Genomic DNA, 15969 nt, shown 5'->3' with positions numbered 1-15969 from the left:
CACACTGGTAATTGCCAGGGGATTTGAAGCCCACAGTGTTTGGGGCTGAAAAATATCCACCCATATGGTCCATAACTAGAGATGGCCCGAACGGTTCGCCGGCGAACGGTTCCCGGCAAACTTCCGAGGTTCGCGATCGCGGAGAACCGCAAACTTTTCCGCTGATTCTTATTGCTAAAAAAGATGAAGGAGCTAAGCAAGTTACACCACCACCTCATATGTCTGAGTTAGGCGACACTATGGACGTAACGTGTGAGGAGGAGAATGATGAAGTACCTGCTGTTGGTGCAGTTTTGGAGGTGTCTGAGGCAAGCAAAGCTGGGTAGGATGATTATGACGATGATACGGGTGCCACATATGTTCCCAATAGAGGAGATGAACAGGGGGACATTTCAGAGGGGGAGTCAGAGAGGATAAGGAGGAAACGAGTTCCTGAAAGAAGCAGGGGGAGCTCGTCGTCATGTTTTGCCACCTATGGACAGCCAGCCAACATGCCCTTCAACGTCAGCTGCTGATGCCACCATAGTGCCATCACCCCAGGGGGGCTCAGTGGTTTGGAAATGTATTAATGTGTCTGCCGTAGTTTAGAACAATGCTATCTGTTCTCTCTGCCTCCAAAAATTGAGCCATGGAAAGGCCAACACCCACGTAGGGACAAGTGCCTTACGAAGGCACATGGAGAAAAGGCGCAAACTGCAATGGGAAGAGCACCAGAGGAAAATCAGCACACAAAATAAAGCCACCCTCCTTCTCCTCTTTCTCTTTCAGGTGCAGCATCTTCAGCCGCTTTCTCCCTTGCACCTTCACAGCCACCCTCCTCCACTCCGCCTCTGACCTTGAGCGGTTCCTGCTCCTCTGCCCACAGCAGCCAGGTGTCTGTGAAGGAAACCTTTGAGCGGAAGAAGCCAATTTCTGCCAGTCACCCCCTTGCCTGGCGTCTGACAGCTGGCTTGACGGAACTGTAAGCTCGCTAGCTGTTACCATACCAGCTGGTGGACTCTGAGGCCTTCCGTAAATTTGTGGCCATTGGGACTCCGCAGTGGAAGATACCAGGACGTAATTATTTCTCTAAAAAGGCGATACCCAAACGGTACGTCTTAACTTCACCGTGCGTGAAGTTAAGAGGCAAGTGGTGTCATCTCTGGCACACAGCATTGGGTCAAGTGTCCACCTGACCACGGATGCCTGGTCTGCTAAGCACTGTCAGGGCAGGTACATTACTTACACAGCCCATTGGGTCAACCTGGTGACCGATGGCAAGCAGGGAGTACATGGCTGTGCAGCGCACCAACTTGTGACACCTCCATAGCTTGCAGACAGGCCTCCTGCCACCTTCTCTCCTCCTGCTACATCCTCTTCGCTGTCGTCATCCTCCTCCTCCTTGGCTGAGTGGCAGTTCAACTCTACTGGTGCTGCAATCTCCTCTCCAGCTACATAGCCCCAGCTCCCCAGGGTCTATGCTGCATGCCAGGTACGACGGAGTCGCGCCATCTTAGACATGTCTTGCCTCAAAGCGGAGAGTCACACTGGGGCAGCTCTCCTGGCTGCTCTTAACAAACAGGTGGATCAGTGGCTGACCCCGCACCAGCTGGAGATCGGCAACGTGGTGTGTGACAATGGCAGCAATCTCATTTCCGCTTTGAATTTGTTAAAGCTGACACATGTACCCTGCATGGCACATGTGCTGAATCTAGTCATTCAAAGATTTGTGTCAAAGTACCCAGGCTTAGAGGACATCCTGAAACAGGCCAGGAAGTTGTGTGGGCATTTCAGGCGGTCTTACACAGCCAAGGCACGCTTTGCCAATATTCAGCGGAGAAACAAGTTGCCGGTGAGACGCCTGATTTGCGATAGCCCGACTCGCTGGAATTCGACCCTCCTTATGTTCTCTTGCCTGCTACAACAGGAGAAACCCATCACCCAGTACCTCTACAACTACAGTAGAAGGACACAGTCTGGGGAGATGGGGATGTTCTGGCCCAACAACTGGACACTCATGCAAAATGCATGCAGGCTCATGCGGCCGTTTGAGGAGGTGACCAACCTGGTGAGTCGCAGTAAAGGCACCATCAGCGACTTGATCCCGTAAGCTTACTTCCTGGAGCGTGCCATGCGTAGAGTGGTGGATCAAGCTGTGGAGGAGCGTGAACAGGAACAGTTACGGGAGGAAAAGTTGTGGAATCAATTCTCATCAGAACCAGATGTTTCCTCAACACGAGGGCAGCACAGAGGGGGGAGGAGGAAGAGTTGTGTGGGGAAGAGGAGTCGGAAGAGGAAGGTGTTTCTTTGGAGGAGGAGGAGGCGGCGGCAGAAGAACAACCGCAGCAGGCGTCGCAGGGGGCTTGTGCTGCTCAACGTTCCCATGGTATTGTTCGTGGCTGGGGGGAGGAGGAGGACTTACCTGACGTCACTGAGGAAGAGCAAGAGGAGATGGATAGTACGTCTGGATCCAACTTTGTGCAGATGGCGTCTTTCATGCTGTCCAGCCTGTTGAGGGACCCCTGTATAAAAAAACTCAAGGGGAATGACAATTACTCGGTGTCCACGCTACTAGACCCTCGGTATAGGCACAAAATGGCGGACATGTTACCAACTCACCTGAAGGCAGAAAGGATGCAGCACTTGCAGAACAAGCTGGCAACTATGCTTTACAATGCGTTTAAGGGTGATGTCACAGCACAACGCAATAAAGGTACCACTGCCAGTAATCCTTCTCCCTTGTCTACGCAGGTAAGGACAGGATGCTCCAGCGATCTCATGGTGATGTCGGACATGCGGACATTCTTTAGTCAGACGCCTCACCTTAGCCCTTCCGGATCCACCCTCCACCAACGCCTGGACCGGCAGGTAGCCGACTACCTGGCCTTAAGTGTCGATGTAGGTACACTGTAGAATGAGATTGCACTCGGCACTCAAAAGCGTGTCTTCAGAGGGAAAGGGGGAATCAGTCTGCACCTGTGTAGGTTACGTGATTCGCACTCCAATGAAGCACCTGTATGGCGGCTTTAATGGGCAAGCCAGGTGACGTGCAACCAGAAACACGTGAGCAGAAAACACTCAGCAAAAATTTCTGTACATTAAGACAGACCGCGCACTGTCACTTAAAGTGCTTTATTGCCTCTTATTGCCATGCGAGTTGATTGTCATCATGCAATTAATACAACACATTTGCCATACAATAACGGATTGGTCAAACCTTAGTGCATGCTGGTGCTAGGGATAGTGGTGACCGGGGAAGAGATGGACGGCACAACACCCGTTTTACACCTGACTGGCGCTTGCTCACGCACATGATCATTGACCGACGGCTATATCTGTCTCAGGGGGGTGGGGGACACACACCCAAGATAATAAGGTCATTGCTTCATTGTGGACAGACCACATTTGATCAGCTGGACAGTCACTGTTGTTCTATCATTGAGCTACCACAGCCCGGCGACCATATGGGCTTGAAAACCGCCACGGCCTGCACTCTTGCCATGGTGCGCACCAGTCCAGCACAGCTGGCACAACACAAACAGCTGTTTGTGGTGCGTTACACAGTGACTTAGATGTGTCAGTGTGAAGCAGTACTCTAATTACACTCCCTGATTGATGTATACACATGCAAGATGTTTTAAAGCACTTTATGCCTGCAATTTAGCATTCAATGTGATTTCTGCCCTTAAAACGCTGCTTTGCGTCAAATCCAGATTTTTCCCCGGGACTTTTGGCGTCTATCCCACTCCGCCATGCCCCCCTCCAGGTGTTAGACCCCTTGAAACATCTTTTCCATCACTGGCCAGCATAAGTGTTTCTAGTTTTCAAAGTTCGCCTCCCCATTGAAGTCTATTGCGGTTCGCGAAAGTTTGCACGAACCGAACTTTTTAGGAAGTTCGCGAACCCAAAATCGGAGGTTCGGGCCATCTCTATCCATAACATTAGGGGCATGTGACAAAAGGAAAGTGACAAAGCCTTCCTCCTTTGCCAAGCACATGTGTCCAGTGTTACAGACGAGCTCAACCCCACCTTGTTGCCCAGGAGATGGAATTTCTGGCAGGGACTTCTGGTTATGATTTGGGACCTCCACAGTATGCTGTACACTTAGCCATATGCTATAAAGGATCGTCAATCCTTTAAAGTGGATCCGAGATAAACTTTTACTCATTGCATAATTGTGTTTATTTCATATAATTTATGGGGCATTCCTGAAGCCCAATACTTTTTTTGCTTTTGTTTTAATACACTAATTCCCTATAAACTAAACAAGCCTCACCTACAGCTTCTCCAGTGCCTTGGCACTTTCAGACTGCTGTAGCAAGGGCTATGGGAGCTCAGTCTGGGCAGGAGGAGGAGGTGTTACTAGCCAGAGATTGCAGAGGGGAGGAGGAGTGAAGTTTTCACAGGCTGAGGGCTGGAGATGCAGATAAACTTGCCTGTGTGTAATCATTACAAACAGCACATGTCTGCTCTCGTATCACAGGAAGAAATAATCATATACTGTTGAAGCTATTTGCAGCTAGATCTGCTGTGTAAACTAAACTTTAGATAAGATATATAGACAAGTTACTTGTTATAGTTAGTTTTTCATCTCGCATCTGCTTTAATAGATACCCTGACATTTTTGTGCAGAATTTGCTTGTATAAATAAGAATTTATAGCTCCATTAATTTTGGCAAGTTGTCCTTGTTCAGAGGCAGTAGTAAAGGCGCAACACAGTATACCCTGCCATTAGCATCTTATTAACCATTATTACACCATAATATTGAAGATTTTTGTTTTACAATACATAAGAAATTAGGAAAAGATATGTTTTTATTAACTTTCCTACTTTCCTGATGTTTTCTGCTATACCTCATGTGGTAATGCTTTGTTATTTGAGTCCATAATCAGTTAAAAAAAAATCACCACAGACCAAAATCATCTGTAATCATACATTTACGTTAACCACTTGAGGACCACAGTGCTAAACCCCCCTAAAGACCAGGCTGTTTTTTCTGTAATTGGCCACTACAGCTTTAAGGCCAAGCTGCAGGGCCGCACAACACAGCAGTGATCCCCCCCTTTTCCCCCCTCCAAGCACTCTGTTGGTGGGGTCTGATCACCCCCCCCCCCCCCCAGTATTTATTTATTTTTTTATCAATATTTATTTTTTACTACTTCTTTGTTATTATTTTTTTTAAACCCTCCCACCCCCCAGCCGGCCAATCCTGGTGATCGGCTGTCATAGGCTCCTGCCTATGAGAGCCGATCACTCTCTTGTCCCCCAGGGGGACAGCCGTTTCACACGGCTGTCCCCAGTACAGCGCTGCTGCCGATCGCAGCGCTGTACATGTAAATAGACGGCGATTACAACATCTAACAGTCTTCCATGCTGCGATCGCCGCTCGGAGACTGAAAAGGGGGTGGAGCTCCGCCCCCCGAGCAGGAGATGCGCGCGCATCTTGCGCGCGATCTCCTGCAAACTGCAGCCCTAGGACGCCAATCGGCATTAGGCGGTCCTGGGGCTGCCGCCGCGGCCACGCCCATGGGCGTGGAGTGGTCTCAAGGTAGTTAATTGGCTTCCAAAAATTGGCTTTAGACTAAAGGTGGCCATACACTATTCAAATTTTTGTTTATTTTTTGATAAAAAAAAAAGTAAAGAAGAAAATCGGCACAAGATGAGGATCTGGCAGGTCAGGAGATGCAGGTGCAAGATGCAGTTGTGCCTCCAGCGAGACGTAATGATCAAACAACAAAAGGAGGATAAAGCCGGGCACCAATTGCTAATAAGTCACCTATTTAATTACTCCCAACACCTTCAGTGATACATGCAAAATCTAGCCTTACAGCTGTTTCACGGGAGAACCCGCTTCTTCAGAGGCAGCAGATACCATTATTTTTTGACCAAAGGAAATCTGACTTTTCCGCTTGATCAAGTATTTTAAAAATAAGAAACAATATACTATACACTTGTTTTTTTTCCAAAATGTTTTTAAAAGCAATTGAATAAAACATTCAGTTTTTATATTCTTCTATTCAATATTACCAACAGATCTGATTTGATTTTTATATAAAAAAGTAATATGAAAAATCGATCATTTTTTCTCAATAAAAAAATCTGTTATACAATCAATTGTTTATATAAAAAAATGGAAAATCAATCAATTTGATTGTATTGTGTATGGCCACCTTGAGACAGGGATTAGATTGTGAGCCCTTCTAAAGAAACAGCTAGTGACAAGGTTACATATTGTGTAAAGTGCTGTGTAGATATACTAAATAGTAATAATAATAATCATTTTCTCAATAAATTATTTACCAAAAGTAATGCTTTAGATCATATGTTTAACTAGGTCTTCTTTACATAGTTTTATGACTTGTGAACAACAGATCTTGTTTTTAGTCATTTACCGCATACCAACTATAAAGCATGGTGGTAGACATGTAATGCTTTCGGTCTGTTTAGTAGCAATGGAATTTCACCATAGTAAATGCCACTATGAATTCTTGTTATACCAGGTGTATTGTACCTGGTAGCTTATTGTACCAGGTATTATGACCATCTCCTAGATCAGGGGTTCTCAAACTGAGGCCCGCAGGCTGAATGTGGCCCCCTGAGGCTTTTACCGGCCCTCCACACACGAAATGTATTATAGATGCGGTCAGCTACATCTTGAAATATTGGTGGTCCGCATATAGAATGAAGCCAGAAAGCAGTAATTCACTGGTTTCCAATCAAATTCCACATCAGGTGACTTCTATGTACACTCCGGCCCCCCAGCAGTCTGAAGTATGTTGACTCGACCCAAAACGTTTGGGGACCCTTGTCCTAGATGATTCAAACTGAATTGAAAATGAACTTTGCAACATGAAAATTACCCTAAACATTTCAATATATTTCACAATATAGTTCACAAATTAATGACTTCAAAAACAGGAATGGAGTTCTGGAAGGGTCAAGTCAAACCTTGGATCTAAATCCAATTATGAAGTTGGGGTTCCCTCTGTGGCTTCTGGGACTGCTCCCCCAGTAGTTCTACAACTTGACAGAGTAAAATACAGACAATGCAGTGTACCATAAAATCATATATTGTGATTGGAAACTTCAGCAACACAAGTACAAATCCTTTTTTTTTATGGATGTCGCCCATTGGGGATTAGGATACGATCCCCTTAAAGTGAACCTCCAAACTAAAAATGTACTCAGCAGCACTGAGAAGGCTTGGTGTTTCTTTAACAGTTTCACAGCATCAGAACCTTGTTTTTTCATACCCAAGCTGGAACTGTGTCTTATGCTCCCTGTCACCTCCTTTCAACCAAAAAGATGGCTGCCCCCATGAAATCACATGTGCCTGTTCTTTTAAAACAGTGTGGGTAAGAGATTATATTGCCTATCTGTTTTAATTAACATAACTAATGTAACTTAATGACAGTATGTTTGTTTATGCTGAAGTTCCTCTTTAACCCTTTCGGGAACCGGCCGCCTAACCCCCCTTAAGGACCAGGTATTTTTGCTGAAAGGGGGGGGGAGCGAGTTTAGGGGGTTAGGGCAGCCGGATCCCTGCAGGGTCTTGCTGGGCTGTGTCCCCGTGTGGTCAGGTGTCACCCCCCCCCCCCCCCCGTTCAGCAGCTGCTTTCACTCACCTTCTAGGCTCCAGCAACGAGCCGCAGCGAACCTCTCTGCTCCTACTGCCACTTAGTTCTGGGTTGCGGCTTGATGACGTCATTAAGCCGGGACCTGGCGCTGACGTCAGAAGGAGCAGAGATGCCGGCCAGAGCGGTGGGGAGCGCCGATCATCACGGGAACGGCAGGGAAGTGAGTGGATCCTCTTCTTTCCTCCCTACTGCCACAGCTGTCAAAGTGATCACTACGAGCCGCCGGCGATCGTAGTGATCACCAGCCATACGCGATGGCTGCTGATCACTGAGGGGAGATGTTAGCTGTCATATGACAGCTTAATCTCCCCTCTCCTGTGCGCACGATCGCGTCGGGACGGTTCGTTAGCGCGGACGTTGAATTAACGTCCAGTCAGGGCGGCAGCACCACCTGCTGGACGTAGATTCAACCTTCGTCAGTCTCCAAAAGGTCAAGCGACATTACTGGGCTGGCATGTACAGACGTGTGTCAGCTGTGCAACTAATAACATGCTCTGTTTCTATGCAAGGGTGCAGAAGTATGTATGATGGAGTGGTTGTGCATGACTTCGCATGGCGGGCTGTACACATGCCTATTGGCTAAGGTGGTCTTTATCGGCCACCCCAGCTGACTTAAGTCAGGCATGTGTAACGTGCTTTACAGATGAAGCAGGAGGGGCAGTCACAGGAATGATGCCTCAAAGCAGTTATCACACCCCAACTACAAGTTATGTGACTAAAAAAGTAAAGCTTTCACTCGAGGATTCAGAAATATTAGAGCTGGCATACAGAGTGTGGAAGTTGGTGTGGGGCAAAAGTGTTACAATAGGCTCCTCGTACATCATTAAGAGACCAACATGAGCAATGCATTATAACTGCAATATTGATTACAAAGAAGTTTGTTTAAAGAAAACCTGAGGCCAATATTTATTAAAAATACAGATGCTTGCCTAAAGAGAGGGAAGCCTCTGGATCCTAATGAGGCTTTCCTTGTTTGTCCTATGGTCTCCCGTCGCCAAGTGAGGACCCTCCAGCTGATCAGGTTGTGCTCCTCTTCTAGTAAAAGTGTGGCTGTCCAACAGCCACGTGAGCATGATCCCACCTCCACCTGCACAGTCACATGGAACTTCTTGTACATGGCTTTCTGTGCATGTGCGGCAGTACTCATGCAGGTGCAGTACAGCTATACTCATGCTTGAGAAGAAGTGTGGCCCTGATCAGATTGACAAAAAGTCCTTGTCAATAATCTTTGGAGGGTCCGAGCTCAGCGACAGGGGACAGCAAGGGAAACCTCTATAGGATCCAGAGGCATCCCTGTTCTTAGGTAAATATGTGATTTTGTACACAGTCTTCCGCTCAAGCTTTAAGTACACTTATGTTTTACAGTTCGGGACTTTATTCCCACTTCACCTTTGTTGCATGCAGATAACAATCACACAGTTTTGCAGAGACTATGAATTATACTAATAGCCTAAATAACTAAACAAATGTGATCTGTACATTTATACTCTGTTATTGCCAAACAACTGACTTACTATTGATAAAGGACCAACATACAATATAAAATAGAGGAAGCAAATTACATGCTTACATACATGACCGTTGCAAGTTATGATGCTGTAGGAGAGAAATTAGACCTTTGTACAGTTGAATTTACAATCAAACATTGGATGCTCTAGGTAGATATTGTGTTACACACTGGCAATTATGGTACACTTAGCAAGTCTATAGGTTATTCATTCAGCTAATGTTTATTCATTTCTCTCACTCTCTAGGTGACGCTAATCCCAACCCATGACACAGAGGTGACACGTGAATGGTACCAACAAACCCACGAGAAACAGCAGGAGCTCAATATAATGGTGTTAGCTAGCAGCAGTACTGTAGTAATGCAAGATGAATCGTTTCCAGCATGCAAAATAGAGTTTTAAGCATCACGGACGTGACCAGTGTATCTATGCGTATATCGTGTTTAGCTGTGTATCGAGCTGCAGTCCAGTTCTCTTACAGATCTGGTTTGCGGCCGTAAAGTCCACCTTGCCGAACACTGTCAACTTTACACCCAGCCTTGTACCGGTTGCTTAGAAAAGATGTTTGTAACAAAACGTATGGATGTTGAACGTCTACGTACATTTTAAGACAAATGTTTTTCTTTTTTTTGTCTTTATGAAAAATTACAGCAAATAGCTTTTGTTTGGAATCTGTTACATTACTTGTTCTATTCCTGTTACACTTTCATACACTGCCTATTTTTGGCAAGAAGAGAAAAGTTTTTCCCCAAATTGTTAGGTATCGGTTTAAACAAAATGTTATACAAATACCAATGAATGTGCTCATTTCAAGGCTGCATATCCATAGAATGAATCACAAGAGTTGGGCAACAAATGGTAAAAAAAATCGGCAGTAAATGATGGCTCAGATCGGTCATTAGGTACCATGCTCTAAATGTTGCTGTTATTTCAGACCATGTGACCATGTACTAATGAGTGCTGTATATAGAAATTTGTATTTTAACCTTCTAACCTAAGATTGGACATGCAAATCATAAACCAGTGACAAGGTCTGACATGTTCTCCAAGACATAAGAAGTCATTATTCTACATATGTATAACTTCAGGGACAGACCTATTCTGTATCTAGAAAGAAACTAAAGTATTTCAGGGCAGAATCAGAAAGAGTTTTCCAGGGACATAATATTTATGCTGAGCTTTGATGCAAAATTTTAATCTCTAATAATGACCTGAATAAAAGGGATTTATTGAACTGAAGGGCTTTTGGGGAATATAGCTATTAAATCAAAGTGATTCTTATAGCCATTGCTGATGGTTATCTCAAGATCCGTTAAGTTATCTGCATCAGTATGGCACCATTCAAAGGCTTAATACTGCCATTTGATAACTTCAGCCTGTGCCAATAATGAATTGTAGACCCCAAGACCCTATATTTTTTCAGATCTGAAATATTGACTTGTCTACAAATCTATTCAAAGTTTGAGGCCTACTGTAAGTCCTTTAGCAATGTTACTTTTACGCTTGGCCATCAAATGGCCAGTGAAAAATGACAATTGTCTTTTAGGATAACCGTGGCCATCAGATTGTGCCATTCTCAGGCCTTTTATGTCAGGTCTTGCACTAAGTGCCCAGTCAGAGCAATGAAGCTATGTCCCGGGAATAGTCACTAGGCATGTAGATAATCTATATCAATAAATCGGCTGAATAAATACCTAAATTACGAGTTCTTGTAGTGTCCTAAACACCGACTTCAGAATGCCGCGACTGTTTTTAATAAATGTTCTGACATTTAGAAGAAATGCTAAATGCTACTTAGTTCTTCTGAACAATATAAAGAAAACTAATGTTATAATACTTACGATATACTGTTGGATAAACTTTATGGAGACATGATTTATGCAGATAGCCTATGCCTAGAAAAAGTGACTTATAACAAGATATGAAGGACAGTTTATATTTTTTGTTCTGCAAATCGCAATGATTTATGTTGGCTTCCAGGAAGTAATGGAACTAAATGTTTACCTGTAGTGTTAGTAAATGGTATCTTTGCTATCATAGAAAACAAATAAGGCTTCAGTATTCTACCAGATCCTATCTACTTGCTTATAATACTGCTATCGGCTTGTGTAGATTACCCAACCGTTATTTACTGTACTTAGTAGATTACTCATTGAGGCTTATTTAGTAAGAGGAAAAGTAACGTGAGTAAGGGCAGTACCCATAGCACCCAATCAGAATTATTTTTCCAAGGATGCAACTTTAGTAAGAATAAGTTTGAGTGGCTGCTATGGATTAAAGCACTGCCCCCTCAGGTTCGATCTTAACAGCATCACTGAATAAGCACCAGATCGTTGTTGAGGTACCTTGTTTTATGTTTGAATGGCCCATGGCACATGTCCCAGAAATTACCTCGTCGGTAGCCCAGCAACAAAACATAAAACAAGGTAAAATTAACTGAATTGATGATTACTTTAATAGTTTATATCAGGCTGACCGTACAAAGTGTATTGGTAATAGATTCATAGTTCCTACGATAAGAATATCAGATCTTTTTATTTAACCAACCGTGGAAGCTGCTACATAAGACACATACATTTTTATAGTTTTTGTTTACATGTTAGTTTTTGTTGGCTGCTGTAGGGAGCAACTTGCCTTACAAAACAGAACACATTTCTTAATTGCTGAACAAAACCATTTATATATCAGTGATGCATTTTGCTGTCTAATTTATATATATTTATTTTTTATGTTTAAAGCTAAGCTATGTGTTATTAATTTATGAATTTAACAGAAAGCAGTGTTTGTATTTTATTTTATTTTTTTGTAGATAGAATTGTTTGGTTGCATTTTAACTTACTAAAATATATTAATTTAATGGTTCTAGATGATTTTATATGCTGTTCATTGTTCTTTAATGACAAAACACAGAGCCGTACAGGGACATATCCCATACCATCGGGACCTGTTTGTATGTAACTTATCTGTGTGAAGTTATTATATTGTTGCTTTTTAATAGAATGACATACATTTTATTCATTTTTGCACTAGTTGTCCATACTCTAGAAATGATTTTTACCCCTTGCAATTTTGCACATACAAAATAAAGTCCTTTGACAGAATCTGTCTCCTCTTTCACCTTGGCTAGCTTTTAGTCCAAGGACAATTTATGAATAAAATAAATAAATACAGGTTGTTCCATAACATGAAACATTTACGTTTCCTTGAATGAAGTTATATTGAAGAGTTTTTGTGTGTGAGATTATCTGTCCCACGCTTCTTAGATTAAAAAACAAATATGTCTGTGAAATATCTGTGGTGGATTGGCTGGTTGTGGTTTTCTAGTGTAATAACATGGTTTGGCTTGTTTTACTGGTTCTGAAATATGGATAGGAATTGTGTTATGGGATTGGGGTTGGTCATCAGCTGCCAGGTTGTAGATGGCGAGATAGCTTAGTCCTGGCTGTCCCTTGTGATTAATATGCTGTGTATGTCGATGGACCTGTAGGGTAGGGCCTAACGAACCAAGAGAGTATCATGTAGTTTTAAGCATTTTAAGACCCAAATTGAAGACCAGCAGATTGGATTATTTGATTCATATATTGAATGTAGGATGAATTTGTTAAAAAAAATGTTTTCTGGAATGTATTTGTGAATGTCCCATTATTTTGCTGTGCGCTTTGTCCATTTTGCCCAAAGTCCCCATCCTTTTTCAGTGCCGAGTTTTAGAAAGAAATGCACATTCTATTGGCACTGCTTTGTATTATTGTACTGGAATGGTATGCTTGATTTATGCTAAAGCGAAACCTTATAGGATGCATGCGCTGTGTTTTCTACACCAGGCCAAGGTTATCTTGAATCTGTGTATACGTTTCTTTTTCTTCAATGTAGATGTTTGACCTACAAGCCCCACCTACTTGCTGCAATGCTTGAGGCTCTAAGCCAGTCACATTGGTGCCTGGATGCCTAGCGCACTCATTTGATGACGACCCTAAAGGAACAAGCTAGCACACGGCCATTTCCTTCGATCACATCCATGCGAGCGTCTAGGCAGAATAGCTAATGCACTAAAGCTCATGAGCTATGAATGTTTCTATTTCTATTAAACTTGAAAGGTAAAATGTAAAAACGAGATGAAGAAACAGGACAACACGATCACTGATCACTTCAAACCTGCCTTGCACATGACAATACTGAATGAAAATGCTTAAACACAGCAATGATGTTCTCAAGAATGTAAACACAGACACCCCCCCCCCCCTTCCCGCCCTTTATTTATGTGCATTGAAAAGTCTGATTTTTTTAATTCCCCCTTTAAATAATGTGCCGATATTGACGTCAGTGAACCTACAACAGACTACCAAATAGAGCTTATCATTGTTGCCTTTTGATGCATATTAGTAGTTTTGTAGAATTAATGCAGAAGGGTCAAGCCTAAAGTGTTCAGCTATTGATACGGATTCTCACAATAGCTATAGGGGTTAGGGTGGAGTACCCTGCACAAAAGGAACATATTCAAGGTCAGACAAGGTTGCCCCCTATGCTTGTTTCCTCTGCCGTGCAGTATAAACTAGAGAACACAATGTCTAGCAGAGGGCAGAGGCTGTACATTTTATGGGCTGCACTCACTAACATGTATCACAAACAAATGCAGAACCTCTGTAAATCCATAACTATCACAACAACATAACACATAGATGATGTATACATATAGAAACATTTAAAATCAGCTGTTGCTTGTTTCTGCATGTGGACTACAATGAATTATACTCCTGTATGTAATAGGCAAACCAAGAAAAAAAAGTAACTATTTTACAAAATATATGAAAAGTGAACATGTCTTCATTGTATTGAGAACTGCAACCTGTATTCCCAATAGCTTCTTTCTACGTTGGATGTTGTATAAATAAGGCCTACAACTTCTCCATCCTTTACCTGTTATGTTCCTCAGCGTTAATAATAATCTGGTTTCCCCAGGAAAAGATTTTCTTTTCTTCTGTTCCTAAAATTTCCCCCTTTTTTCTGTGTGCAATATTCTGTCATTTTGAATTTCTGTAAATGGAAACCGCCTGAATCTCTAACAATAAATGACATGAATAGATCTCAGTGCTGTGTGGCTTGCCTTTATTTGACATTGCTGTAAGACTTCAAGGAAACCTGTGCAGAGAAAAAGATGTTCAAGGACAACTGAAGTGAGAGGTACATGGAGTCTGCCATATTTATTTCCTTTTAAGTGATACCAGTTGCCCGACAGCCCTGCTGATCTATTTGGCTGCAGTAGTGTCTGAATCACACCACAAACAAGCATGCAGCTAATCTTGTCAGATCTGACAAGCTCAGAAACACCTTGTCTGCTGCATGCTCGTTCAGGGTCTATTGCTAAAAGTTTTAAAGGCAGGGGATCAGCAAGACAGACAGGCAACTGGTATTGTTTACAAGGGAAAAAAATATGGCAGCCTCCACTTGTCACTTCATTTGTCCTTTAAGATAAATCCTTAGTAAGTAGTAGTGAGCCTCCGGATAGTGCACAGGCTTCCTACACCCTTTTGGTGCTCTCCATGGCTACTTGGGAGCCTCTTCCTCTTTGTAGCTGCGCTCCTGTCCATGTATAAACACAAACATGAGTATGGTCTATGCCTGTGCAATGGCACGAAGCCACTTGTGCATGGAGGAACACATGCAAGAGCAGCTTCATGCTACTGCATGGGCCGTACTAATGCATGTGTCATACGGCCGCACTTATGCATGTATGGGTGTGCTGCCACAATACCATATTCAACAAGCTCATGTGGAATATGCTTAGAGGGACCCTGTGCTCGTCAGTGGGCTATAGGCTGATCAGGGAAGCCTCTGGAGGCACGCATCTATCTTTTTGGGTCACTTTATGTATGCTTTAAACTAATTTCTAAGTATATATTTTTTAAAAAAGCACCAATTAAAGGAACCTGAAGTGAGAGGTATATGGCGGCTACCATAATACCAGTTGTCTGGCAGTCCTGCAGATCTCCTTGGCTGCAGTAGTGTTTGAATCACACACCTGAAGCAAGCATGCAGTTAATCTTGTGAAATTTGTCATAGACATCTGATCTGTATGCTTGTTCTGGGTCTATGGCTAAAAGTATTAGAGGCACATGATCAGCAGGACTGCCAGGCAACTGGTATTGTTTAAAATTACAGAAATATGTCAGCCTCCACATCCCTCTTCATGTCCATGGCAGCCTCCATATTCAGTGGCGTCACTAAGGAGCTGTGGGCCCTGATGCAAGATTTACAATGGGCCCCCCCAAGAACCCTGTACATACCCTATACAGATGCACTATAGAAAGCGTTCTGACCAATTGCATGACGGCCTGGTACAACAGCTGCACGAAGGCTATTAGAGAAGCACTGCAGCGAGTTGTTAAAACAGCAGAAGCCATTATTGGCACTGAACTGCCATCACTGGAACTTTTGTATAATACTCGCAGCGTGAGAAGGGCCAAAAACATTATCAAGGACAACACTCACCCTGGAAATGCCTTGTTTGAGCTCCTTCCATCAGGTAAACATTTTAGATCAATCCGCACACACACAAACAGACTGAAAGACAGCTTTTTCCCATCTGCCATAAACTTGATGAACTCTGAATCCTCTATGAAATAATTAACACTGTGTAAAATTGTTTAAACATCTGTAATACCTGGCATACTTGTATAATATGCACTGTGGGGTTGTCATGAAAAGTAATTTCGTTGTGTTACACAATGACAATAAAGTGAATTGATTGATTGATTGAATTGATACGGCGCACCAAAACCTGCCAATGGCAACTATAGTGTCAGAGGGGAAGGGGATGGGGAAAGGTTTGTTAACCTATTTTGGTTCC

The 15969-nt window shown here is 43.2% G+C and overlaps 2 protein-coding genes across 3 annotated transcripts in view; one reads left to right on the top strand and one right to left on the bottom strand.

The window, feature by feature from the left end:
- MAP1A (microtubule associated protein 1A) overlaps positions 1 to 14210 on the top strand; it is a 228180-nt gene extending 213970 nt beyond the window's left edge. Inside the window, exon 7 of the mRNA XM_068275288.1 lies at positions 9372 to 14210. Coding sequence (XP_068131389.1) covers positions 9372 to 9527 — 156 coding nt within the window. The 3' untranslated portion in view covers positions 9528 to 14210. The remainder of the gene's footprint in view (positions 1 to 9371) is intronic.
- PPIP5K1 (diphosphoinositol pentakisphosphate kinase 1) overlaps positions 1 to 15969 on the bottom strand; it is a 508717-nt gene that overhangs the window by 179109 nt on the left and 313639 nt on the right. The window lies entirely within an intron of this gene.

Source organism: Hyperolius riggenbachi, chromosome 3, assembly GCF_040937935.1.
Source record: "Hyperolius riggenbachi isolate aHypRig1 chromosome 3, aHypRig1.pri, whole genome shotgun sequence".
NCBI classification, from domain to species: domain Eukaryota; kingdom Metazoa; phylum Chordata; class Amphibia; order Anura; family Hyperoliidae; genus Hyperolius; species Hyperolius riggenbachi.
The sequence above is the reverse complement of the archived record's forward strand: the minus strand, read 5'-3'. Positions and strand labels throughout refer to the sequence as shown.